The sequence below is a fragment of the Elephas maximus genome, chromosome 21 (assembly GCF_024166365.1).
Source record: "Elephas maximus indicus isolate mEleMax1 chromosome 21, mEleMax1 primary haplotype, whole genome shotgun sequence".
NCBI lineage: Eukaryota > Metazoa > Chordata > Mammalia > Proboscidea > Elephantidae > Elephas > Elephas maximus.
Window position 1 is genome coordinate 38,699,940 of NC_064839.1, and position 19,624 is coordinate 38,719,563.

The 19,624-nt window shown below is 39.6% G+C and overlaps 2 protein-coding genes across 3 annotated transcripts in view; both read left to right on the forward strand.

Moving 5' to 3' along the window:
- The window catches only part of AP1G1 (adaptor related protein complex 1 subunit gamma 1), a 71,150-nt gene extending 58,029 nt beyond the window's left edge, over positions 1–13,121 (forward strand). For both annotated transcript variants that reach the window (XM_049863857.1, XM_049863856.1), the window contains 4 exons: positions 5,697–5,804; positions 5,934–6,094; positions 8,540–8,638; positions 9,752–13,121. In XM_049863857.1, the coding sequence (XP_049719814.1) occupies positions 5,697–5,804; positions 5,934–6,094; positions 8,540–8,638; positions 9,752–9,853 (470 nt within the window). In that variant the 3' untranslated portion in view covers positions 9,854–13,121. The remainder of the gene's footprint in view (positions 1–5,696; positions 5,805–5,933; positions 6,095–8,539; positions 8,639–9,751) is intronic.
- Positions 13,122–17,859: 4,738 nt separating this feature from the next.
- PHLPP2 (PH domain and leucine rich repeat protein phosphatase 2) overlaps positions 17,860–19,624 on the forward strand; it is a 91,633-nt gene continuing 89,868 nt past the window's right edge. The window contains exon 1 of the mRNA XM_049864152.1: positions 17,860–18,013. Coding sequence (XP_049720109.1) covers positions 17,915–18,013 — 99 coding nt within the window. The 5' untranslated portion in view covers positions 17,860–17,914. The remainder of the gene's footprint in view (positions 18,014–19,624) is intronic.

Genomic DNA, 19,624 nt, shown 5'->3' on the forward strand with positions numbered 1-19,624 from the left:
GATGTAACTCACCAAAGTAGGATGTAGAACATTGTCTTTATGAGCCATGTTGTGTCAGTTGATGAAGATGTCTCCTAAGTCTATGGTCCTTTGCCTTCGAGCCTAGGAACTTCATCCCATGGGGTGTTTGGTTATGTCTAAGAGGTTTCCCTGACTCGGCCTCTTGTGTGCTCTATTATTTATATGATGAGCACCTACAGTCATGTATGTAGAAATATCTGTCACCAAACCTGTATCTGCAGGTGGGTGTGCTCCCTTACACCCTCCCACACCTCTTGGCATATCTACCTATGTATCCATTTGTAGATTATGGTTTAATATGTTGTTGCAGTATTGTCTATGCTATGGAAGTTACATAAACCAAAACCAAAAACCAAACCTCTTGCCGTCAAGTCGATTCCGACTCATAGCGACCCTAAATAGTTGTCCTTTATTCTTGGCATTCCTCTCAGTGTTCTCTCTTGCCTTGGGCATGTTTGCTGCCTTCTCACATTATTGTGTATTGCCTTTCCCTTCACCAGTGTTAATACGTGTTATCGATCTATTTGGTAATTTTCCCTCCCTCCCCATCCCTGTTGTTGGCGTTAGGTGCTGGTGAGTCGATTCCAACTCATAGCAACCCTGTGCACAACAGAGCAAAACACTGCCCTGTCCTTCGCCATCCTCAAAATTGTTGCTATGCTTGAGCCCATTGTTGCAGCCACTGTGTCAGTCTGTCTCGTTGAGGGTCTTCCTCTTTTTCGCTGACCCTCTGCCAAGCATGATGTCGTTCTCCAGGGACTGATCCCTCCTAATAACATGTCCAAAGTGTGTGAGACATTGTCTTGCCAACCTTGCTTCTAAAGAGCATTCTGGTTGTACTCCTTCCAAGACAGATTTGTTCTTTCTTTTTGCAGTCCATGGTATATTCAATATTCTTTGCCAGTACACAATTCAAAGGCATCAGTTCTTCTTTGGTCTTCCTTAGTCATTGTCCAGCTTTCACATGCATATGATGCGATTGAAAACACCATGGCTTGGGTCAGGTGCACCTTAGTCTTCAAGGTGACATCTTTGCTTTTTAACACTTCAAAGAGGTCTCTTGCAGCAGATTTGCCCAATGCAGTGTGTCTTCTGATTTCTTGACTGCTGCTTCCTTGGGTGTTGATTGTGGATCCAAGTAAAATGAAATCCTTGACAACTTCAATCTTTTCTCCGTTTATCATGATGTTGTTTATTGGTCCATTTGTGAGGATTTTTGTTTTCTTTCTGTTGAGGCATAATCTGTACTCTGAAGGCTGCAGTCTTTGATCTTCATCAATAAGTGCTTCAAGTCTCCTTCACTTTGAATAAGCAAGGTTGTGTCATCTGCATAATGCAGGTTGTTAATGAGTCTTCCTCTGCTCCTGATGCATTCGTCTTCATATAGTCCAGCTTCTCAGAATATTTGCTTTATACAGATCGAATAGGCATGGTGAAGGGATACATACCTTTCCTGACTTTAAACTATGCAGTATCCCCTTGTTCTGTTCGAACAACTGCCTCTTGATCAATGTACAGAATCCTCATAAGCATAATCAAGTGTTCCAGAATTCTCATTCTCTGCAATGTTATCCATAATTTGTTACGATCCACACAGTCAAATGCCTTAGCACAGTCAATAAAACAACAGGTAAACATCTTCCTGGTATTCTCTGCTTTCAGCCAGGATCCATCTGGCATCAGCAGTGATATCCCTGGTTCCATGTCCTCTTCTAAATCCAGCTTGAATTTCTGGCAGTTCCCTGTTGATATACTGCTGCAGCCGTTTTTGAATGATCTTCAGCAAAATTTTGCTTGCATGTGGTACTAATGATATTGTTTGATAATTTCCACATTCATTTGGATTGCCTTTCTTGGGAACAAGCATAAATATGGATCTCTTCTAGTTGGTTAGCCAGGTAGCTGTCTTCCATATTTCTTGGCATAGATGAGTGAGCACTTCTAGTGCTGCATCCATTTGTTGAGACATCTTAATTGGTATTCCATCAATTCCTGGAGCCTTATTTTTCCCGAAGACCTTCAGTACAGCTTGGACTTCTTTTAGTACCATTGGTTCCTGATTATATGTTACCTCCTGAAATGGTTGAATGTCAGCCAGTTCTTTTTGGCATAGTGACTCTGCATATTCCTTCCATCCTCTTTTGACGCTTCCTGTGTCGTTTAATACTTTCCCTATAGCATCCTTCAGTATTGCAGCTCGTGGCTTGAATTTTTTCTTTAGTTCTTTCAGCTTGAGAAATGCTGAGCTTGTTCTTCCCTTTTGGTTTTCTATCTCCAGGTCTTTGCACATGTCATCATAATACTTTACTTTGTCTTCTTGAGCTGCCCTTTGAAATCTTCTGTTCAGCTCTTCTACTTCATCATTTTTTCCTTTTGCTTTAGCCACTTGATGTTCAGTAGCAAGTTTCAGAGTCTCTTCTGACATTGATTTAGGTCTTTTCTTTCTCTTCTGTCTTTTTAATGAGCTCATGATTTCTTCATGTATGATGTCCTTGATGTCATTCCACAACTCATCACTAGAAACCAAAAAAAAAAAGATTTTTTTTTCCTGTGTATAAACCTTTTGTTGTTACTTTATAATAGTGGTCTCATACAATATTTGTTCTTTTGTGATTGACTTATTTCACTCAGCATAATGTCCTCCAAATTCATCCATGTCGTGAGATGTTTCACAGATTCATCATTTATTCTTTATTGTTGTGTAGTATCCATTATGTGTATATACTACAGTTTTAATCCATTCATCTGTTGATGGGTGCTTGGGTTGTTTTCATCTTTTTGCTATTGTGAATGATGCTGCAGTGAACATGGGTAAGCATTATCTCTCTCTTAATTATTAAAGCAACAGAAGGAGGAAATCACCTACAATGCTAACATTGAAACATAATTATTTTCGTTTTGGAATTTTTTTTCTTTGTTCATACAGTAGACATTTGTAATTGATGTGTTCAGAAATACTATGAATCCCTGAGTCCAAGAGTATCACTGTAGCATATAATTTCTACTCTTAATTAATGGCAGTATAAAGTATAACTGAAAAGATAAATGACTCCTTTAAAAGTATAATGGAGAATTACGGTGTGCGTGACCTCGAGTAGAAAATAGCTGTACGATAATGGTGCTGGGTGGTCATCTAGACTCATTATGACAGGCTATATTAATTTTTTCCTAATACAGCAGCCAGAGCTTGTGGTTTTTAATCTGTGGCTTAACAGAATTTCAAAATATTACTTGTCGTGTACCTTCAAATCACTCAGAGATGGTCAGTTTCAAATCCTCAGATGCCAAAGGTATACTGAATATAAGAAACAAAAACAGTCCCAGTCTATCTATCGATGAGGTGCTTCACTTAACATATTAGCATTTCCCAGATTAGTACATACTCTTCATAATTTTAATTTTGAATGGCTGTCTACTTTTTTACCAAAAAGTTCATACCATTATTTCCTCAGTTTCTTACTGTTAGGCATTTTGTTTCTGGATTTTTCTTACCATAAATAATGTCTCAATGAATATCATCATCACATCATTTTGTCCTTATGTTGGATTACTTACTTAGACTAAATTACTTAACCTTTCTGAATGTGTTTAAAATAAGGATAATAAATATTTACTTCATAGGGTCTTTGTGAATGGTGACTCATTCAGTAATGATGTATAGTAGGGACTTGGCAAATGTAATTTACCTTTTCCCCAATGTAGTTTCACTGTATGTGACTATTATAATTTTAAGAAAGGTTTTTCCTAATTGGTATAAAATTGGCCCTATTAGTTTTTATGTCTTTGGTTACATGGAATGTTTAATATTTATCCATATATTTGCATTATATATGTTTCCTTTTGTATGTTTCTTTTGTATCCTTAACATGTTTATCATGAGGTAAATGAGCTCCTTGTTTTAGCTCCTTGTACTTCACTTAGCCAACTTCTACCATCCTTGCTGAGTTTTGGAATTTTTTTTCCCCCTAGAGTGGTATTTCTTTTTTGAAAGATATTCTAGTCTTCCTTTATTTCATGCTTTTTAAAAATGATATATTTTCACTTAATTTTTATAAACAGTTTGAAATTTGACCTTAAAATGTGTTTTTTTAATTTTACTGAATTTTCTTATCCCTCTTCTTAGAGTCATGGTTTCTCTTAGTTTATGGTCATGCTCTGTAACTTGTCTTCTGTTGTTTAATCCTCTACTTGTTCTTACTTGGAAGGATCAAATAAGAATGGTAATCCGTTTCTTTCTCCAATAGCACTCCATACCTCCCCTTGTGCGGGTGTGTATGTGTGTGTGTTTGTAAATTTTATTATGCAGTATTTAACATCTACAAAATTGAATATATGCTTTGATCTACCTAGCCTGTAAAATAAAACATTATTAGGAGAGTTGATGTTACCTGTGTACTTCCCCCATCATCCCCTTCCCTCTTGACCTCAGAGGTAACTACTGTCTGTCCTAGAGAACCCTTGGTTTTTACCATTTCCGTGTATTTCTTGATACTTTTACTATATTTGTATATCTTATCTCGAACAATGTTTAGTATCATTTTGTCAGTTTTTGTCTTTATATAAATGATATCCAACTGATTGTTCTTTTGTACCTTGGTGTTTTTTTTGTGGAACGATTTATTTGTGAATAATTAGTGTTAAATGTATTTCTAATGCTTTTGTATTTTTGCTGTATTTTATTGTGTGAATTTACCGTAATTTACCTATCTGTTATCCTGATGGTGGGCATTTTGGTTGTTTTTAATACTTTGATGTTAGAAACCATCTTGCTTTGAACACTTTTTTGTACATGTCTCCTTGTGTACGTATGTAAGAATTAATCAAAAGGATTCTGAAGAAAGGCAATGGTTCTCCACTGGGGAGATTTTGCCTCTCAGGGGAGATTTGGCAATGTCTGGAGACGTTTTTGGTTGTCACAACTAGAAGTATACTACTGACATCAAGAGGGTAGAGGCCAGGGGTGCTGTTAAACATCCTACAATGCACAGAACAGACCCCTAATTCCCCCGCAACAAAAAAATTTCTACCTTAAAATGTCATTAATGTTGAGGTTGAGGAACCCTGGTTTAAGGGTCTTCTCATATTCAATTCTACTGTTGCCAAATTTTTCTCCAGCTTGGCTGAACCAGTTTACATTATAAGAGCACAGCTTAAAAGTTTCCACTGCTTCCTATTCTTAACAATACCTCGTATTATCAGACCTTGGAATTTTTGCCATTCTGATGAATGTGAAGTGATCTTGTTGTAGTTTCAAATTCCATTTCCTTCATTACTGGTAATATTTTTTTTTTTTTATAAGGTTCCCTTTTCATTCTTTTTCAGTGAATTGCTTGTTCATATCTCTTGTCCCTTTTTAATTGGGTTATCTTTTTCTTATTGACTTATTTAAAAGATATAGTTCTGGACACTCATCCGTTCTTTATCATGTAGCAAACAGTTTCTTCTGCGTGTGGTTTCTCTTTTTACTTTTTTGTAGTATTTTTTTTAATGAACAGAAGTTCTAAATTTTTAAAGGATTTGAATTTTTAGTTCTTTTCCGTGATGGTCTGTGCTTTTTACATCTTGCTTAAGGAATCCTTCGCTACTTTAAGATCGTAATAATTTTCTCCTATACTTTCTTTGTGAGGTTTGTTATGCTCGCTAAGGTTGATCTTCCGTGGAAATGTTTCTTGTAGGTGCTCCAGCTGTTGCTCCTGCCCCTGCCTCAGTCCCACAAATATCCCAGCCCCCCTTCTTGTTGGATGGGCTTTCATCACAGCCTCTCTTCAATGACATCACTTCAGGTAGGATTACCATTGTTACCCTCATTCCATGGAACATTGAGCAATGGTGGTGGTTATTGAAGAAAGAAGTAATAATTCTGCAAGCATTAGGCTCAATACAATTAGACTGATTATCCTGTGGTTTCCCAGGCATCCCCTCCATCACAGCATACAGTAAGAATGGCCTGAAGATAGAATTCACCTTTGAACGGTCAAACACCAACCCCAGTGTCACAGTGATAACGATACAGGCCTCCAACAGCACAGAGCTAGACATGACGGACTTTGTTTTCCAGGCTGCAGTACCAAAGGTACTATAATGTCTTCTTTGCCTTTTTCTTTTGATTAAAGATTGGCTGATTTTTTACATGTGTTTGATAAGGGATGTATTTTAATGCTTAGAGATTAAACTAAATTTTCAGATTTAACCCAAACTAATGATATTTTAACTAGCATGGTTCATTGAAACATGTTACTTTTACTGAATAATTTTTACTTGGTCACAAATATTTTTATAGTTAGAATTATAAGAAAAAGAAAGGAAATTCTAGTGGTTAATTAGAGAACAAAATTCTACCAAAAGGTGGTCAGCTAACGCTCAGGACATCGAGGATAGTTTGGGTTCAGTAAAACAGTGGTAAAGACCTAAGAAAGTGTAAAATCCACCATACAATTAAAGTTAATTAGATGAGGGACTTTGTCTATCTGGTATTCTCTTCTAGTTAGTCACTAGATCAGAATTAAAATTTTTCATCTCTTGATACAGAAGTGATAGAAACATTCTTCCTCATTGACATCTAGTTCGTTATTGATACAATGCTTATTTTCATGAATTAGGGTTTTATTTATACAAAGTCTTAGTTTAAGGAATAAACACAAATATTTGTTTATTTTGAATAAACAAAATTTAGAATTAAGGATCAGCTAAGTTTTTCGGTAAAAGACCACATAATATTTTAGGCTGTACGGTTTCTGTTGCATCTACTCACTTCTGTCATTAGTATAATGCAAAAGCAGTTATACTCACTATATAAATGAATGAGCATGTCTCTGTTCCAATAAAACTTTATTTACAAAAACAGGTGGTAGGCCACCCCTGTTTTAAACTAAACTAACCCAGTTTTTGCAATAATACATGAAGTATGACATTCAGTTAACACACTTTTGGCACTTGAAGCTATCTTCCTTTATCACTGCCTTTGTAACCTTTTTTGCTTGTACACTTTAGAAGCTAGAGTAGTATAGATGTTTTAGAAGCTTTAGAATGAAGTGGTTAAGAATGTGAGCTTTGGAACCATTCTGTTTGGATTCCAGTACTATTTGTATGACCTTAGGTAAATTAATTAACTTTTATGCCTCGGTTTCTTCACTTACGAAGGGATAATGATACTTCATAAAGTTTCTGTTTTCAGCACTTCCCATGTGTTTAGTACTCAATAAATGTTCGCTGTAGTAACTTAGGGTTTTATGTTTATTACTTCAGGCTACTGTTTTAGTAGCATATCATCTCTGCTAGTAAGCCATGGCCTTATCCTTGGTGCTGTATTTGCACAGTGCCTGTTTATATATCATAATGATGTATCTTGAACTTAAAATTGCATATTTCATAGCTTCTACTATGCACTCTTTTCACTTTTTAATATCTCTGAAATTGCGGTGCATTTTAAAATTGATAGCTTGTCATAGTTTAATTGACAGCATTCTCAAAAACCAAAAAAAAAACCAAACCCATTGCCATCGAGTTGATTCCGACTCATAGCAACCCTATAGGACAGAGTAGAACTGCTCCCACATTGTTTCCAAGGAGCACCTGGCAGATTTGTACTGCCAACCTTTTGGTTAGCAGCCATAGCACTTAACCGCTATGCCACCAGGGTTTCCACAGCATTCTCAGTAGTACGTAAATAATGGTGTGAATACAATTGATGACATCTTATCTTTAATGAAATATAGCATAATTAGTAATGTTTTAGCTTACATACTGTGTCTTGATAGTAGGATTATATTGTTGTTGTTAGTTGCCGTGGAGTTAATTCCAACTCAAAGCAACCCCGTGTGTACTGAATAGAACTGCTCCGCGAGTTTTTTTTGTTTTTTAATATTTTATTGTATTTTTGGTGAAGGTATTGTAACAAAACAGGTTCCCATTCAACAATTTGTACACATAATGTTCAGTGACATTTGTTATATTCTTCATATTGTGTCAACATTCACGTTTCTGTTGTAATTCCACTCCCCAACATTCTCACCCATGATATTGAGTAACTGTTGCCAATTTGGTATCGTATAGATAATTCTTAAAAGGTACTCAAGGGTGACATGCTTTACTTTTTGAGCTAACAGGTGACTTCAGGGGATAGTTTTAAGCCAAAAATGGGTGCTTATTTTAAACCACAGGTACTCCTTTTTTACCTGCATAGTTGATGAGAATTACTATCAAGTGAAGTTGCTAGCACAAGAATTGTTCACCTTTTGAAAAGTGGATGGCTAAAGTTCATTCTGCCAGAAAGGGGAGAGTGGCTCATTGCTAGTTTTCACAATCAAAGACCTAACAATGGGTTTTACAGGCACCGTAAAGTGACAGCCCACATACTATGAACTGCTGATACCTGGAAAACAAATAGAACTAAGTAGTAGGCAAATCTGTTACTTCAACCATCATCTGCGTGTCTTAACTTTTAAAAAAAAATTTGACATCTCTGATGTGGTTATTAAGTTTATTACTTTTTCTGAAGAGTGCTCTTTTTCCCCTCTAGACATTCCAGCTGCAGCTTCTGTCACCTAGCAGCAGCATTGTCCCTGCATTTAATACAGGGACCATCACACAAGTCATTAAAGTTCTGAACCCTCAGAAGGTGAGTAGCACATTTGAAGTCAATATCTGTTGCAAGATGTAAGCATGCCTTATGAAATAAAATTCTGCTTTGTTTCTCTGGGTTTTTCTGACTTATAAAGAGATCTGTGAAAATGTCTGGTCCAGCCTCCTTGTTTTGGATAAAAACTGAGCCCAGAGATATTAAATGACTTAATGGCATTTTATTAAAATGTACCTTTAAATATGTTGTGTTTATTAAGTATGCATAGCAAAAGTGGTGGCATTTTTATAAAGCAGCCAAATGAAAAATAGCTTTAGAAACTGAAATAAAATTAAGCAATATTTTTATTATATCTTCTGAAAGAGATAAATTAGCTCCTGTAAATGGTAATCAATTGCCTGATTTCCAGTTTTTGAAGACGGTTCACAAAATTTCTTCACATTGAAAGATTTCTAGTAGTTTCCCATAAATACCAGTATGATTTCTTCTTGTAACAATTTGCTTTTCCTTTGCTGTATTCACTGTGGTTGCAGCATTTGTCTGTAGAACATGCACAAATTACTTTGACAATCCAATACACAGAGTAAAAATTTTCTTAGTGCATTAATATTTGAAATCTGCTACATAGAGTGAAGATTATTTATAATTGAGTTCTCTTAAAACAACTGCTGCTACCTGTAAGTTAACTTTTTTTTTTGCCTTGGGAGTGAAACAAACGTATGTCTGTTAGCATTTACTATAGGTTTTGCAGACAAGGCAGTAATACATATTAATGTAGAACATAAGATGAGTGTGTGTTTATCTCATTTTTTGAGACACTTGGATATAAGGGTTTGGTCCTTTTGCAAAGCACTCGGCAAATGTTACTAGGAAGATGCTCCCAAGTGGTTTTGTTCTTTTAATGCAATTCTAAGATTGAAGCCAATGATGTATTCTAGAGGTGTTCTGGAGAGACACTTCCTGTTCTTGGCAGCATGTTAGTTTCACATCAGCTCCTCAGCTAACAGCTGGAGTACTAGGTGGTTATTTTTTTTTGGTATATACCTGTTTTTTAAGAGACAGCTTTGCTTTAAAAAATTTTGTGAACAGACTGGGCAGAATCTCGGGGTTTTATTTCAGTGTATAGCTTGTGATTCTCTTTTCCTCTTATAGCAACAGCTCCGAATGCGGATCAAGCTCACATATAATCACAAGGGCTCAGCCATGCAAGATCTAGCAGAGGTGAACAACTTTCCGCCTCAGTCCTGGCAATGAAGGTCCAGCACCAATTCTCATTCTTACCCCACTCAATCAAAGGGACTCTGGGAAGGAGGTTGTGATCGCTGGCAAGTCCCCCCCAACTGTACCATGGGCATGAGGAGCCGAAGAGACTGTTGAGGAGGATTTTCCTAAAGTTATTGCTGACCTTGAAGCATTGTTAAAGACTTATCTCCTCTCCTCCACTGTTGAGGCCGGCTGCTTCTGGAGGCTACTTTGCACTCTTCTTCCTCTTCTCCTTTTCCACACTTCCCCACCCCTCAAATTTACAGCCAGAATCAACATTCCCTGGGCCCCTGAGGAGATGAGCAGCTGGTCTGGAGGAGAGGACTGGAATTCATGGCAAGAAAACACTCACTCTGTCTCTGCAGCAAAGAGTTGCCCCTTCTTTCTACTGTTGTTTCCCTGTGGACTGGGCGAAGTGGGGTATTTATTCCTCACTAGCTGGGTTACCATCTTCAGGCGCTTTTTACATCTGGCATTCAGAATGGAAATGTAACAATGGACATTCAGGAGCCCTGCCTTTTTTTACTGGTTCCCCCAATGTTTGAAAGAGGCATTAGGCTCCTGGTAGCCTTTTCTGTGCATTGTTGTATACACACAGACACACACATGTATGTATGTTTGTTATCAAGAACTGGTCAGACCTTGAGAGGTTATTTGTGAACACTGGACAGATGCAGTAAAAAAGAGCTTTTGTTGAGATTTGGCATGAAGGATATGGTGCTCTATTTGTAATAGAAACTTCCAAGGCTCTTCCAGCTCCCCTTTCTCACCATTCTTTAGCTGTAGTCACGAATACTTTCCATGATTTTCAAAATTTATTCCCCTTAAAGTACAAAGTGGACAACTTCGAAAAGATAAATTAACAGTTATTAATGCCCCTATTCCTACCACAAATTAAAAAATTTCTCCTAAGCCTGCTGAACTATGGTAAATGGGTGGAAAGTGGAGTTCACCAGTTTTAAAGATCAGACTCCTTAACAAAAGTACCTTCGCGCATAGGAAGAGTGAGTATCAGACTCAACCTAGAGCATACTGGAGTCATCTTCTCCACTACACCAAACCTCCGTTTTTATTTCCTGAGCCTGGCCTTGACCTTGGCATTCCATTTGAATTCCTTCTTCTAACTGGAACATTTGTGTTGTATCTGTAACACTGGCACTGAAATAAAGACCACACGGTTAAAGAAATCTTTCCTATATTGTACTTTATGATGTTGGAATGAGGCCTTGTAGCTTCCTTGCCCCCTATGTCAGAGGAAGTCTTATGGACACCATAGGGTAGACATATCCTTTCCTGAGTCTGAGAAATTGGTCTCTTAAGACAGACCAATCTCATGAACATCTGCCCCAAAGACTTGAGGTCTGGAGCTTTTTAAACCAGTAGAAGTGCCGAGTGCATCTTAGAAAGGATCCTTGTGTCATCAAACCTTAAAATTGAGTTGCTGGAATAAGGTAAAGATGACTGTCCTGTGGCACATGTTGAATGTACTATGCACATTCAAGTATACAGGCACCATGTCTTATATACTAAAGAAGAAAGAAAAAGTGAGGTCCACCTTGCTCTTAAAATATTTGCAGCTATTACTATATTAAGTACAGTATAATGACTTTGGCTTCAGTCTTAAACCTGAGTACAAATACCCATTTTTTCCTCCATTCCACCAAGCCTTGACGTAAGATCTTCAGTGTCTTGTCAAATCCAGCTCTGTATCAGATGCTAGGCTGTTCTAATATTTGACAAACTGGAGTTGAACTGAAGGCTCCAAAGGGGAAACTTTCTGGTCTCACTGTAAGAGCAAGATCTGCTAAAACTTACTCCACTGGGTAAATGGTTGACTGAGTCCAGAACAGGATATTATCCTCATGCATAGTTTTCAGTAAAGTGTGGACTAGTGTACATTTAAGACAACTGCTTTGCCTGTGCAATGAAAAATAGCCTTTAAAGGTTTCTTTTCAGACTGATTTCGTTGGATGGATACTTAATGCTGTGAAACATGATAGAGTTAATGTAGTATTGGTGGATTTCTTGAATAGAATTTTGTCTTAACATTCCTCTTTGTGGTAGAGGCTTTATTTTCTCTCAGTCTTTTCGGTTGAACTGAGTTGAATCTCTGAAATCTGAAGACCATGCTATAAGACAGTGCTGGCTAATGGAGCTGGAAGGGATCTGCTTTACTGACAGAGCATCTCCTTGGTTGATCGGAGTTTTGAGGTAGAATTATATGATCATCCATAGCTTTGTCTAGAAGGAATAAAATATCATGGCCTTAACACAAAGGGTGCTGCTTAGAACATGAGTTGATTTCAGACACTGAACCTGAGCACCATACTGAAGGACTAGCAGCCAGATAACTGCCTAGAATACTGACGGTTGTGAAGACTGTTTAAAATGATTGGACCTTTGAAAGCTTCAGTGTGCCTTAGTTTCTAGGATCAGAATTAGTTCTCCTCTCACTTGGCCTTGCAGCTTAAAGGAGAAATCTCTTAATTGCTGTGAACACTTGCATATTTCAGTAATTTCTTTCTTTAGTCTAATCATTCACAGGGCGAAAACATGGATACAGTTACAACTTCAAAGTCATTAGGTGGAAAGGGTGATTTTCATGGTGATTTTAGTAACCCAGGGTGATAAGCAGTGAGCCTACGTACACACTTACTGCAACACGTTCATATGCACTTTTACCTCATTGTTTCCTTCTTCCAGAGTAGTTTGTATCCTGTTACCCCCATACCACCCCACACCTTCGCAATCCTAAAGGAGAATTCATCTAAGTAATTTCAAAAAAACTGTAGGAAGGGTGCTCTCCCCTGGAGCTTCTCCCACAGTGCTCCGGTGCTGTTACCTTGAGGTGGTTTGCACAGTCATGGAATGTTTTATGTTGTGTATAGTGATCATCTGTTTAAAAAAATATTCCTCAATGTTCTATTTGGGAGGGGATTCTTTCCTCTTGCTAGGTTAAAGTTGTGGTTCATATTCCTTGTTCCATTTATATATGAAAAGAGACTTTTAAAATTGTTTAGCACTAACGATTTGAACATTTCCATCTATTATACAATATACTTTCCTTTTTTTGTCCTTTTAGAAGAGGTTGGAAGTTAGGGAGTACTGATTTTAAGGTTCAACTTTGTAATCTCATACATGGGAAAACATTTGGGCCATGAGAGCAAGGGGAAAGAAAGAGTTTGAATGTGTATATTTTTCCGTGTGAACGTACTTTAACCCTGGTGTCCTAAACAGAGAGAGATCTAGAGAGCAAAAAGATGGATATTCAAGAAATTTGTGGTTGGGAGAGGTTGCACATGTCTGTATACTCATGAGTTTGGGAGTGGGGAGAATCACTGATGAGAGAATTGCTCAGAAAGTCCTGAAGTTTAAAACGCTTTTGACCAGCTTTGGCTTGGGAAGGTGGGGCTGCTCCTAGAACTGGATGTGAATAACTCTTTGCAAGCAATAGCAGTAAGTAGGTTCCATCTACAGGTTCCAGGATGTGGAACACAAACAGAAAAAAAATGCTGAAGCAGCTTGCACAGCTGCTTCACAAACTTCTGCAAGGCCAATCCTGGCTTCAAGATGGAGCATTCGAGGTTTATTTTTGCTTGTTTCTTGTTCTTTTTTTTTTTTTTTTTAAGAGCCTTCTGTTGAGCTGTGTGCGTGTGTGTGTGTGTGTGTGTGTGTGTGTGTGTTTCTTTTCTATTTGGGGGCCTCATGGGAAGGAGCTTCTGAGTTCTTCCTTCTGAACTCTCACTATGTTCCCTTTAAGTTCCTTTTCTTTTATGATGTTGTAAGTTACATTGAGCCCCATCACATCTTCTTTACTGTAAAAATATTAAAAGGCTGTTTCCAAGTGGGACGGCTAACGAAGTTCTAATTATTGCAGACATATTTTTGAGATGTAAAAAAAAATTTAAATGATAAGTCTTGGAGGCGAGTGAGGAATAAAATGGATGTAAACATTTACATGGGATGCATTAGAATTCTGCTGTGTGTATTGTCTTTTGGTTGAAACAAATTATGAACAGTGACTAATAATAAAAAGTCAATACTCAATGATTTAAAATCTGCTTCCTTCTTCAAGTAAGTTAGAAGCCTTGGGTGAATTCTTATTCCAGAGCTTTGAGCTAAACTTAGTGACCTGGTACTGTTTCTTTTATAATCAGAAATCTCACCAGGAGAGGAATTTGAACAATTTTAAAACTACTAGGTATTAGTAATGAAAAAGTCTTAAGTTCAGTTGGAAATTTCAACCATAACATGATTAATTACATGCTCATCTTCTCCACATATGTGAATTCTCAAGGCAAAAAAAAAAAAAAGGTGAAATGTGTATTAGGGGTGGTCATGGGTTTTAATCGTATGTTTCTATTTGTGAATTATTCAGGTTTATTTGTGACCAGGAAGAGGAGGGCCGGATCAGCCAAAATGAGTTTTTATTTTATGGTCTATTTTATATGAACTCTTTTCTGTAGAAGTGAGAGTGGTTGGAGGTTGGAAGCTTCAGATTTTCTATTACTCTGATGAGTCTATTATTCTGATTCCCTTGATTGGGAAGGGGAAGGGCGTAGGCCTTGGCAATTACCTAGTTTGTGCAGAAGTGCCCTTTGGAACTATTTGATAAGCAATATTTCTATAGTCTTTCCTTTTATATGGTTTAAATTCATCCTTGTTTTTAATATTAAACTTAATACCTTCATCTACATGTAATTAGATGAAAATACAAAAGCTACAGTAGAAAAGCCTAGCCAGTAATGGACTCCAGAAATTTACTCAGCAATGCAATGAACAATATTTAGATTTGAACCTCAGCCCTGAAAAGCCGAATTCATTTCTATTCCATAGTTTTCCACAGTTCAGTTGTCCCTATTTTTGAAAAATACAGAAATGTTCATAGGGTAAATTTTCTTCAAACCCTGAAGCCAGGTAAACGCTGCCTGTTTGTCTGAACTAAAATAAGACTAAATTTGTTCAACCTGTGGTAGAATAAGGAATTCAGGCAAAAGTTGACGTTGTGATCATAAAAAGAGTGGGAGCTAGATACAGCTAAGTGATTGTAGTATCATATGGCTTCTCTACCAGAATCTGATAGACAAGAAAGACAAGAACTTTCTTTTTCCAGATTTTCTTCCCATTTTGCAGTGAAGATTAGGAAAAGCTCTGGGGTGGGTAGGTGTGTGTGTGTGTGTGTGTGTGTGTGTGTGTGTGTCCTGAGATGATGAGAGCGCACAGCTGCTGCAGGAAGGACACAGAGCAGGGAGGACTTCTAATGACTGCTCTGCTTCTTGGCTTGATCCAAACTGATTTTTGTAATGATGAACCTGCAGTGAGGGCAGATGGATTTTTGCACAAAAAAATCCCAGATGAATTTATTTTTAGGGTTAGTCTCAGCTGTTCACCATTTCCAGAAATTGTAGTTACATAACCCTTGGCAGTCATAATGCACACTGCCTTGAACTGAAAGACACATGAATATGTGACCTTAGCAGCAAAGTATGAAATGTTAATGGTAATATATGACTTGAAAAGAAAACTCTATATCAACTGGTTGTCACTACTGAACTGGAAATCTGGATCTTAAATCATGGGGACCTTTAAAGGGAGCGGCATTATATACATCATCCCCTGAAACATCCTGCTGGTGGCCTTTTTTTTTTTTTTCTTTTGGAAGAGGTATTACTCTGAATTAATCCTTTAGCCCACTATCCCGTCAATGAGAAAACAAGTCAAAGCAAAAAAACCCAACCATTTACCAGTGCTATTCCCCAGCAGGAATTCAAATTCTGGTCCTGGGACAAGATCTTTTCCCTTCAGGTGATCAAACAATAAAGAATTTGTGCCCATGAGATGTGGAAAAGGTAATATGTAACAATATCTCCAGAAACAGGCTTTTAGAAACATTTATTCTGAACACATTTTTATTCTAACTGCTGCCTTTGCCCCTTGGTCAGATTACTTCTGTGTCTATACTGGTGCCTATTCCTTATACACCAGTATTCTTGCCGGAAGAATTAAGCACTAAGAGGGGTATGTGACTAGTCTGAGTAGCTTTCTTGAAAGCAAGTTAACAGTAGACAGGGGTGGGTGGTGGTGGTGGTGGTGGTGAGCCAGCAAGTCAACAATACAAGAACTTTCTTCGCTTTTCACCAGGCTCTCAGAGATGAATTTTAATTAATTAAAATGAGACAAAACAAATGAAGCTTAATGGTGATTTGAATTTTGGTATATTCAAAATGAAGAGAAATTAGTCACCATCCTTTTACAGAAGTAATAATTGGTACAGGGTCAGAGTCTTTGCAAGAGCCAAATTTTGTTTTGGAATTTAAAATATCTCCAAATATCACATAGTAGAGAAGGAAACAATGCACTGTTAGATTTCAGCCTTTCTTGTATTAGGCTTAAAATTAAAATATTTTAGATGGTTGGCCTGAACTAGGCAAGGTGAAGCAACGGATAATAGGTAATGCCATCTTTGCCATGTATTCAAAGTTCAAGACATTATTGGTTTTCTGCTGTTAAATTCCTTACAAGTTCTTTGAAGATTCATGGATACCTGTGTAAGAGGGGAAGGTCTAAATATCTAAGAAGTCCAGAAGGCATCCTAGGAAAAAATTTTTTTTTATAATTTATTTTTGTTCTTGAGAATATACACAACAAAGCATACACCAACAGTTTCTACATGTATAATTCAGTGACATTGATAGCATTCTTCAAGTTGTGCAACCATTCTCACCCTCCTTTTCTGAGTTGTTCCTCTGTTAACATAAACTCACTGCCCCATAAGGCTCCTATCTAAACTTTCAAGTTGTTGTTTCAATTTGATCCCATATAAAGAGGTCTTAAAAGAGCATAATGCTCAAGGCATTCTTTACTAGTTAAGCTAAACTATTGTTTTAAGAAGATTCCAGGGAATATTTTTGGCTTAAAGATTATCTTAGGACAATGGTTTTGGGGGTTTATCCAGCCTCCATGGCTCCAGAAAGTCTGGATTCTGTGAGACATCCTAGAAAAATTTAAGAGGAACAAGAAGAGTGCTTTTTGAAAAATCTAGTGAATCTTAAATTTGGAAATTCAGAATTAGAATGGCTACTATAAATTTCGATTTCGACTCATAGCTGGGGTCTGGGTTTTTTACTATAAATTTCGACTATATGTTTAGTGCTTTGTAAGCATTATTCATTAAGTCGTCATAATAACTATCAAGCAGATATTCATCTGTATTTCACAGCTTAAGAACCAGAAACTTAGATCAAGTAACTTACACAAGGGTATAGCTCAAATAAGTGATAGAGCTGAGATTTGAAATCAGGCTGATTCCACATTTGGCCCATTGGTCACAAAACTATCATCACTGTAGGAACTAAAACAAAACGATAACTTTTAAAGATTTTCCGACTTAGCATTGTAAATAATCAATGGCTCACAGACTGTATTACTCTTTGAGGGAGAGAACAGACTTCTGGTAATTTTGCTACAAGAGGAGGAAAGGGAATTTAGATATTGCTGGAAGATGAGTGAACACATTATTTTGGGTCGAATTTGCTGACGAAGGTCGTAAGCCATCTCCAGTAAGGAAGAGAAAGGGCCTCGTTAAGGTATTTTCAACAGTTCTTCCAAGGGCTTTGCAAGTGAGGGTGACAGGCCGGTTTTAAACTAGAAAGGAAACGTTTTAGAGAGCTAACTTACAGGAGCCACCCTCGGCGGACTGCAGCGTCCAGTGACAACTGACAGGTGCAGGCACTAAGGAGGCGGGGATAGCTGTAAATAGCCCTTCCTGCGCCTCAGTCCTCCAAACCCAGCGCGGCCCGCTGCAGAGGCTCAACCCTGCGGCGGCGCCGTACTCCGCCCGCCGAGCCCTCGGCCGGCGGCTCCGCCACACCGGGGCCACCCGGGGCCCGCAGCTACGCAGGTCCGGCGGGGCTGCGGGAGGGGGCGGGACCAGGGGCGGGGTCAGGGCGGGACCGCGGCTCACGGGGGCGGGGCCTCCGCTGCTCGCGCGCGCCGCTGAGGCCCGGCGCGCCGTCGGCCCCGCCGGGCGTCCCTGTGTGGTCTCTGCTGCTGATGGGGGAGGTGGAGCCGGCGCCCGCGGGCCCGCTGGAGCCCCTGGAGCCGCCCGAAGCGCCCGTGAGCCGCTGGCCGGGAGGAATTCGGGTCCTGAAGGTGAGGCGGGCGAGCCGAGGGGGGAGTGAGGGAAGGAGGAGGCCGCCCCCGCCCGGCGCGAAGGCCGAGGCAGCTGGCCACCCCCGCCCGCGGCAGTCAGTCAGCTTGGCGGTCGGCCGCCCCTCAGCCGGCCGCGGCCACAGTGGTCCCCGCCGAGGCCTCCGCGCGGCGCCCGCGCCCGCGCCCGCGCCCCCGCCCCCGCCCGCGCCCGCGCCCGCGCCCCCGCCCAGGCCTCGGCCGCCTCGGTCCTCGGCGCTGCCCATCCCTGGCCCCGCGCCACCCGCCTCGCAGGCCCCCGCCTCGCAGGCCCCCGCCTCCGCTGGCTGTCTGCTGGGCCGCCGTCGCCCACCGGCCTCTGTGGGGCCCCGGGCCGGCCCTGCCTCCCTCGGCCGCCTCGCCGCTGGCCCGAGCGCGGGGCTGGAAGCACGCAGGGCTCTCTCCCCAGACACCTGAAGACATCACCCCAGCGGGAGGATGGCGGCGATGATTGGCCGCGCGCTGCGGTGTGCTCGGGGCTGCGCGGGGCGGAGCGGGTAGACTCTGCCCTCGGGGTTCACAAGTGAAGTTGCCACCCGGCTCCTCGCTCTGTAGACGTCGGCGAGGAAGTACGACCCGCCTCGTCTGGGGAGGAAACCTACGGAGGAGCTTAATTAGGGGGAATCGCTGGGCGTGCTGCGGGAGGAAGGAGGGGCTGGACCTAAAGGGGGCATTCCTGATTGCAGGAGTGGGGCTAGCGATCCGGGGAGACTGTGATGGGGGAGCAGTTATGCAACAGGCAGCAAGCGGGGCTTTTTGGCAGGAATTAGGGGAGTAGGAGGAAATGAAAGCAGATGCAGGCAAGTGGAGCCTTGGAGGTGATGACAAGAAGTTTAAGTGCATATGGAATGTAGGGTGGGGAGGGGCAGTGAAGATGCTTAGAAGGAGGGATTGTGTAGGCTCAGGGGAGTCTTCTACTAGCCTTTGAAATAGTTGGAGAGAAACTTTCTGTATGTCAAATAAGTCAATTAGATGTCCTTCTGGAGGTGGAATGGAATTCATTCTGGAGTTCTAGAAGAGAAGTCGATAGGATTTGAAACTTGCCAGGGAGAAGGAAGAGAGAAAAGAAAATTTACAAGATTTGTTGTGTCAAAAATACCTTGCAAAAGAATTAAAGTATACAATGTTAAAAATGCATTAAGTCATAGTAGTTAATTGGGATTGAGTTTGAGCAGTATGCACTTGTTATTAACATTATTAGTAGGCCATCGCAAAGATGGATTAGAAGGATCTAATGAATCCATGAAACAACATAAACTAGAACTCTGTAAAATATTTAAAAAAGAAAAAAATTCTGCCACTACCTCTCACTCTTAATGCAGGGACTTAAAGTAATAACCTTTCATAGATTATCTCCAATTTTTGCATGACCCTTCTATATATTTATTATAATTTATATAACCATAGGTTGTAAATGTAATTACCCAGAGGTTTTTGGATATTTATTTAAAACTGAAATCACAAAAATGTAAATTGTGAATTAACTCTATTAAAAAATGTTTTTTAACTTCACTCGGCTTATCGGGAAATTGCAGGTCTGAGAGATAGGCAATGCCTTCTGGCCTAGAAGGTAAA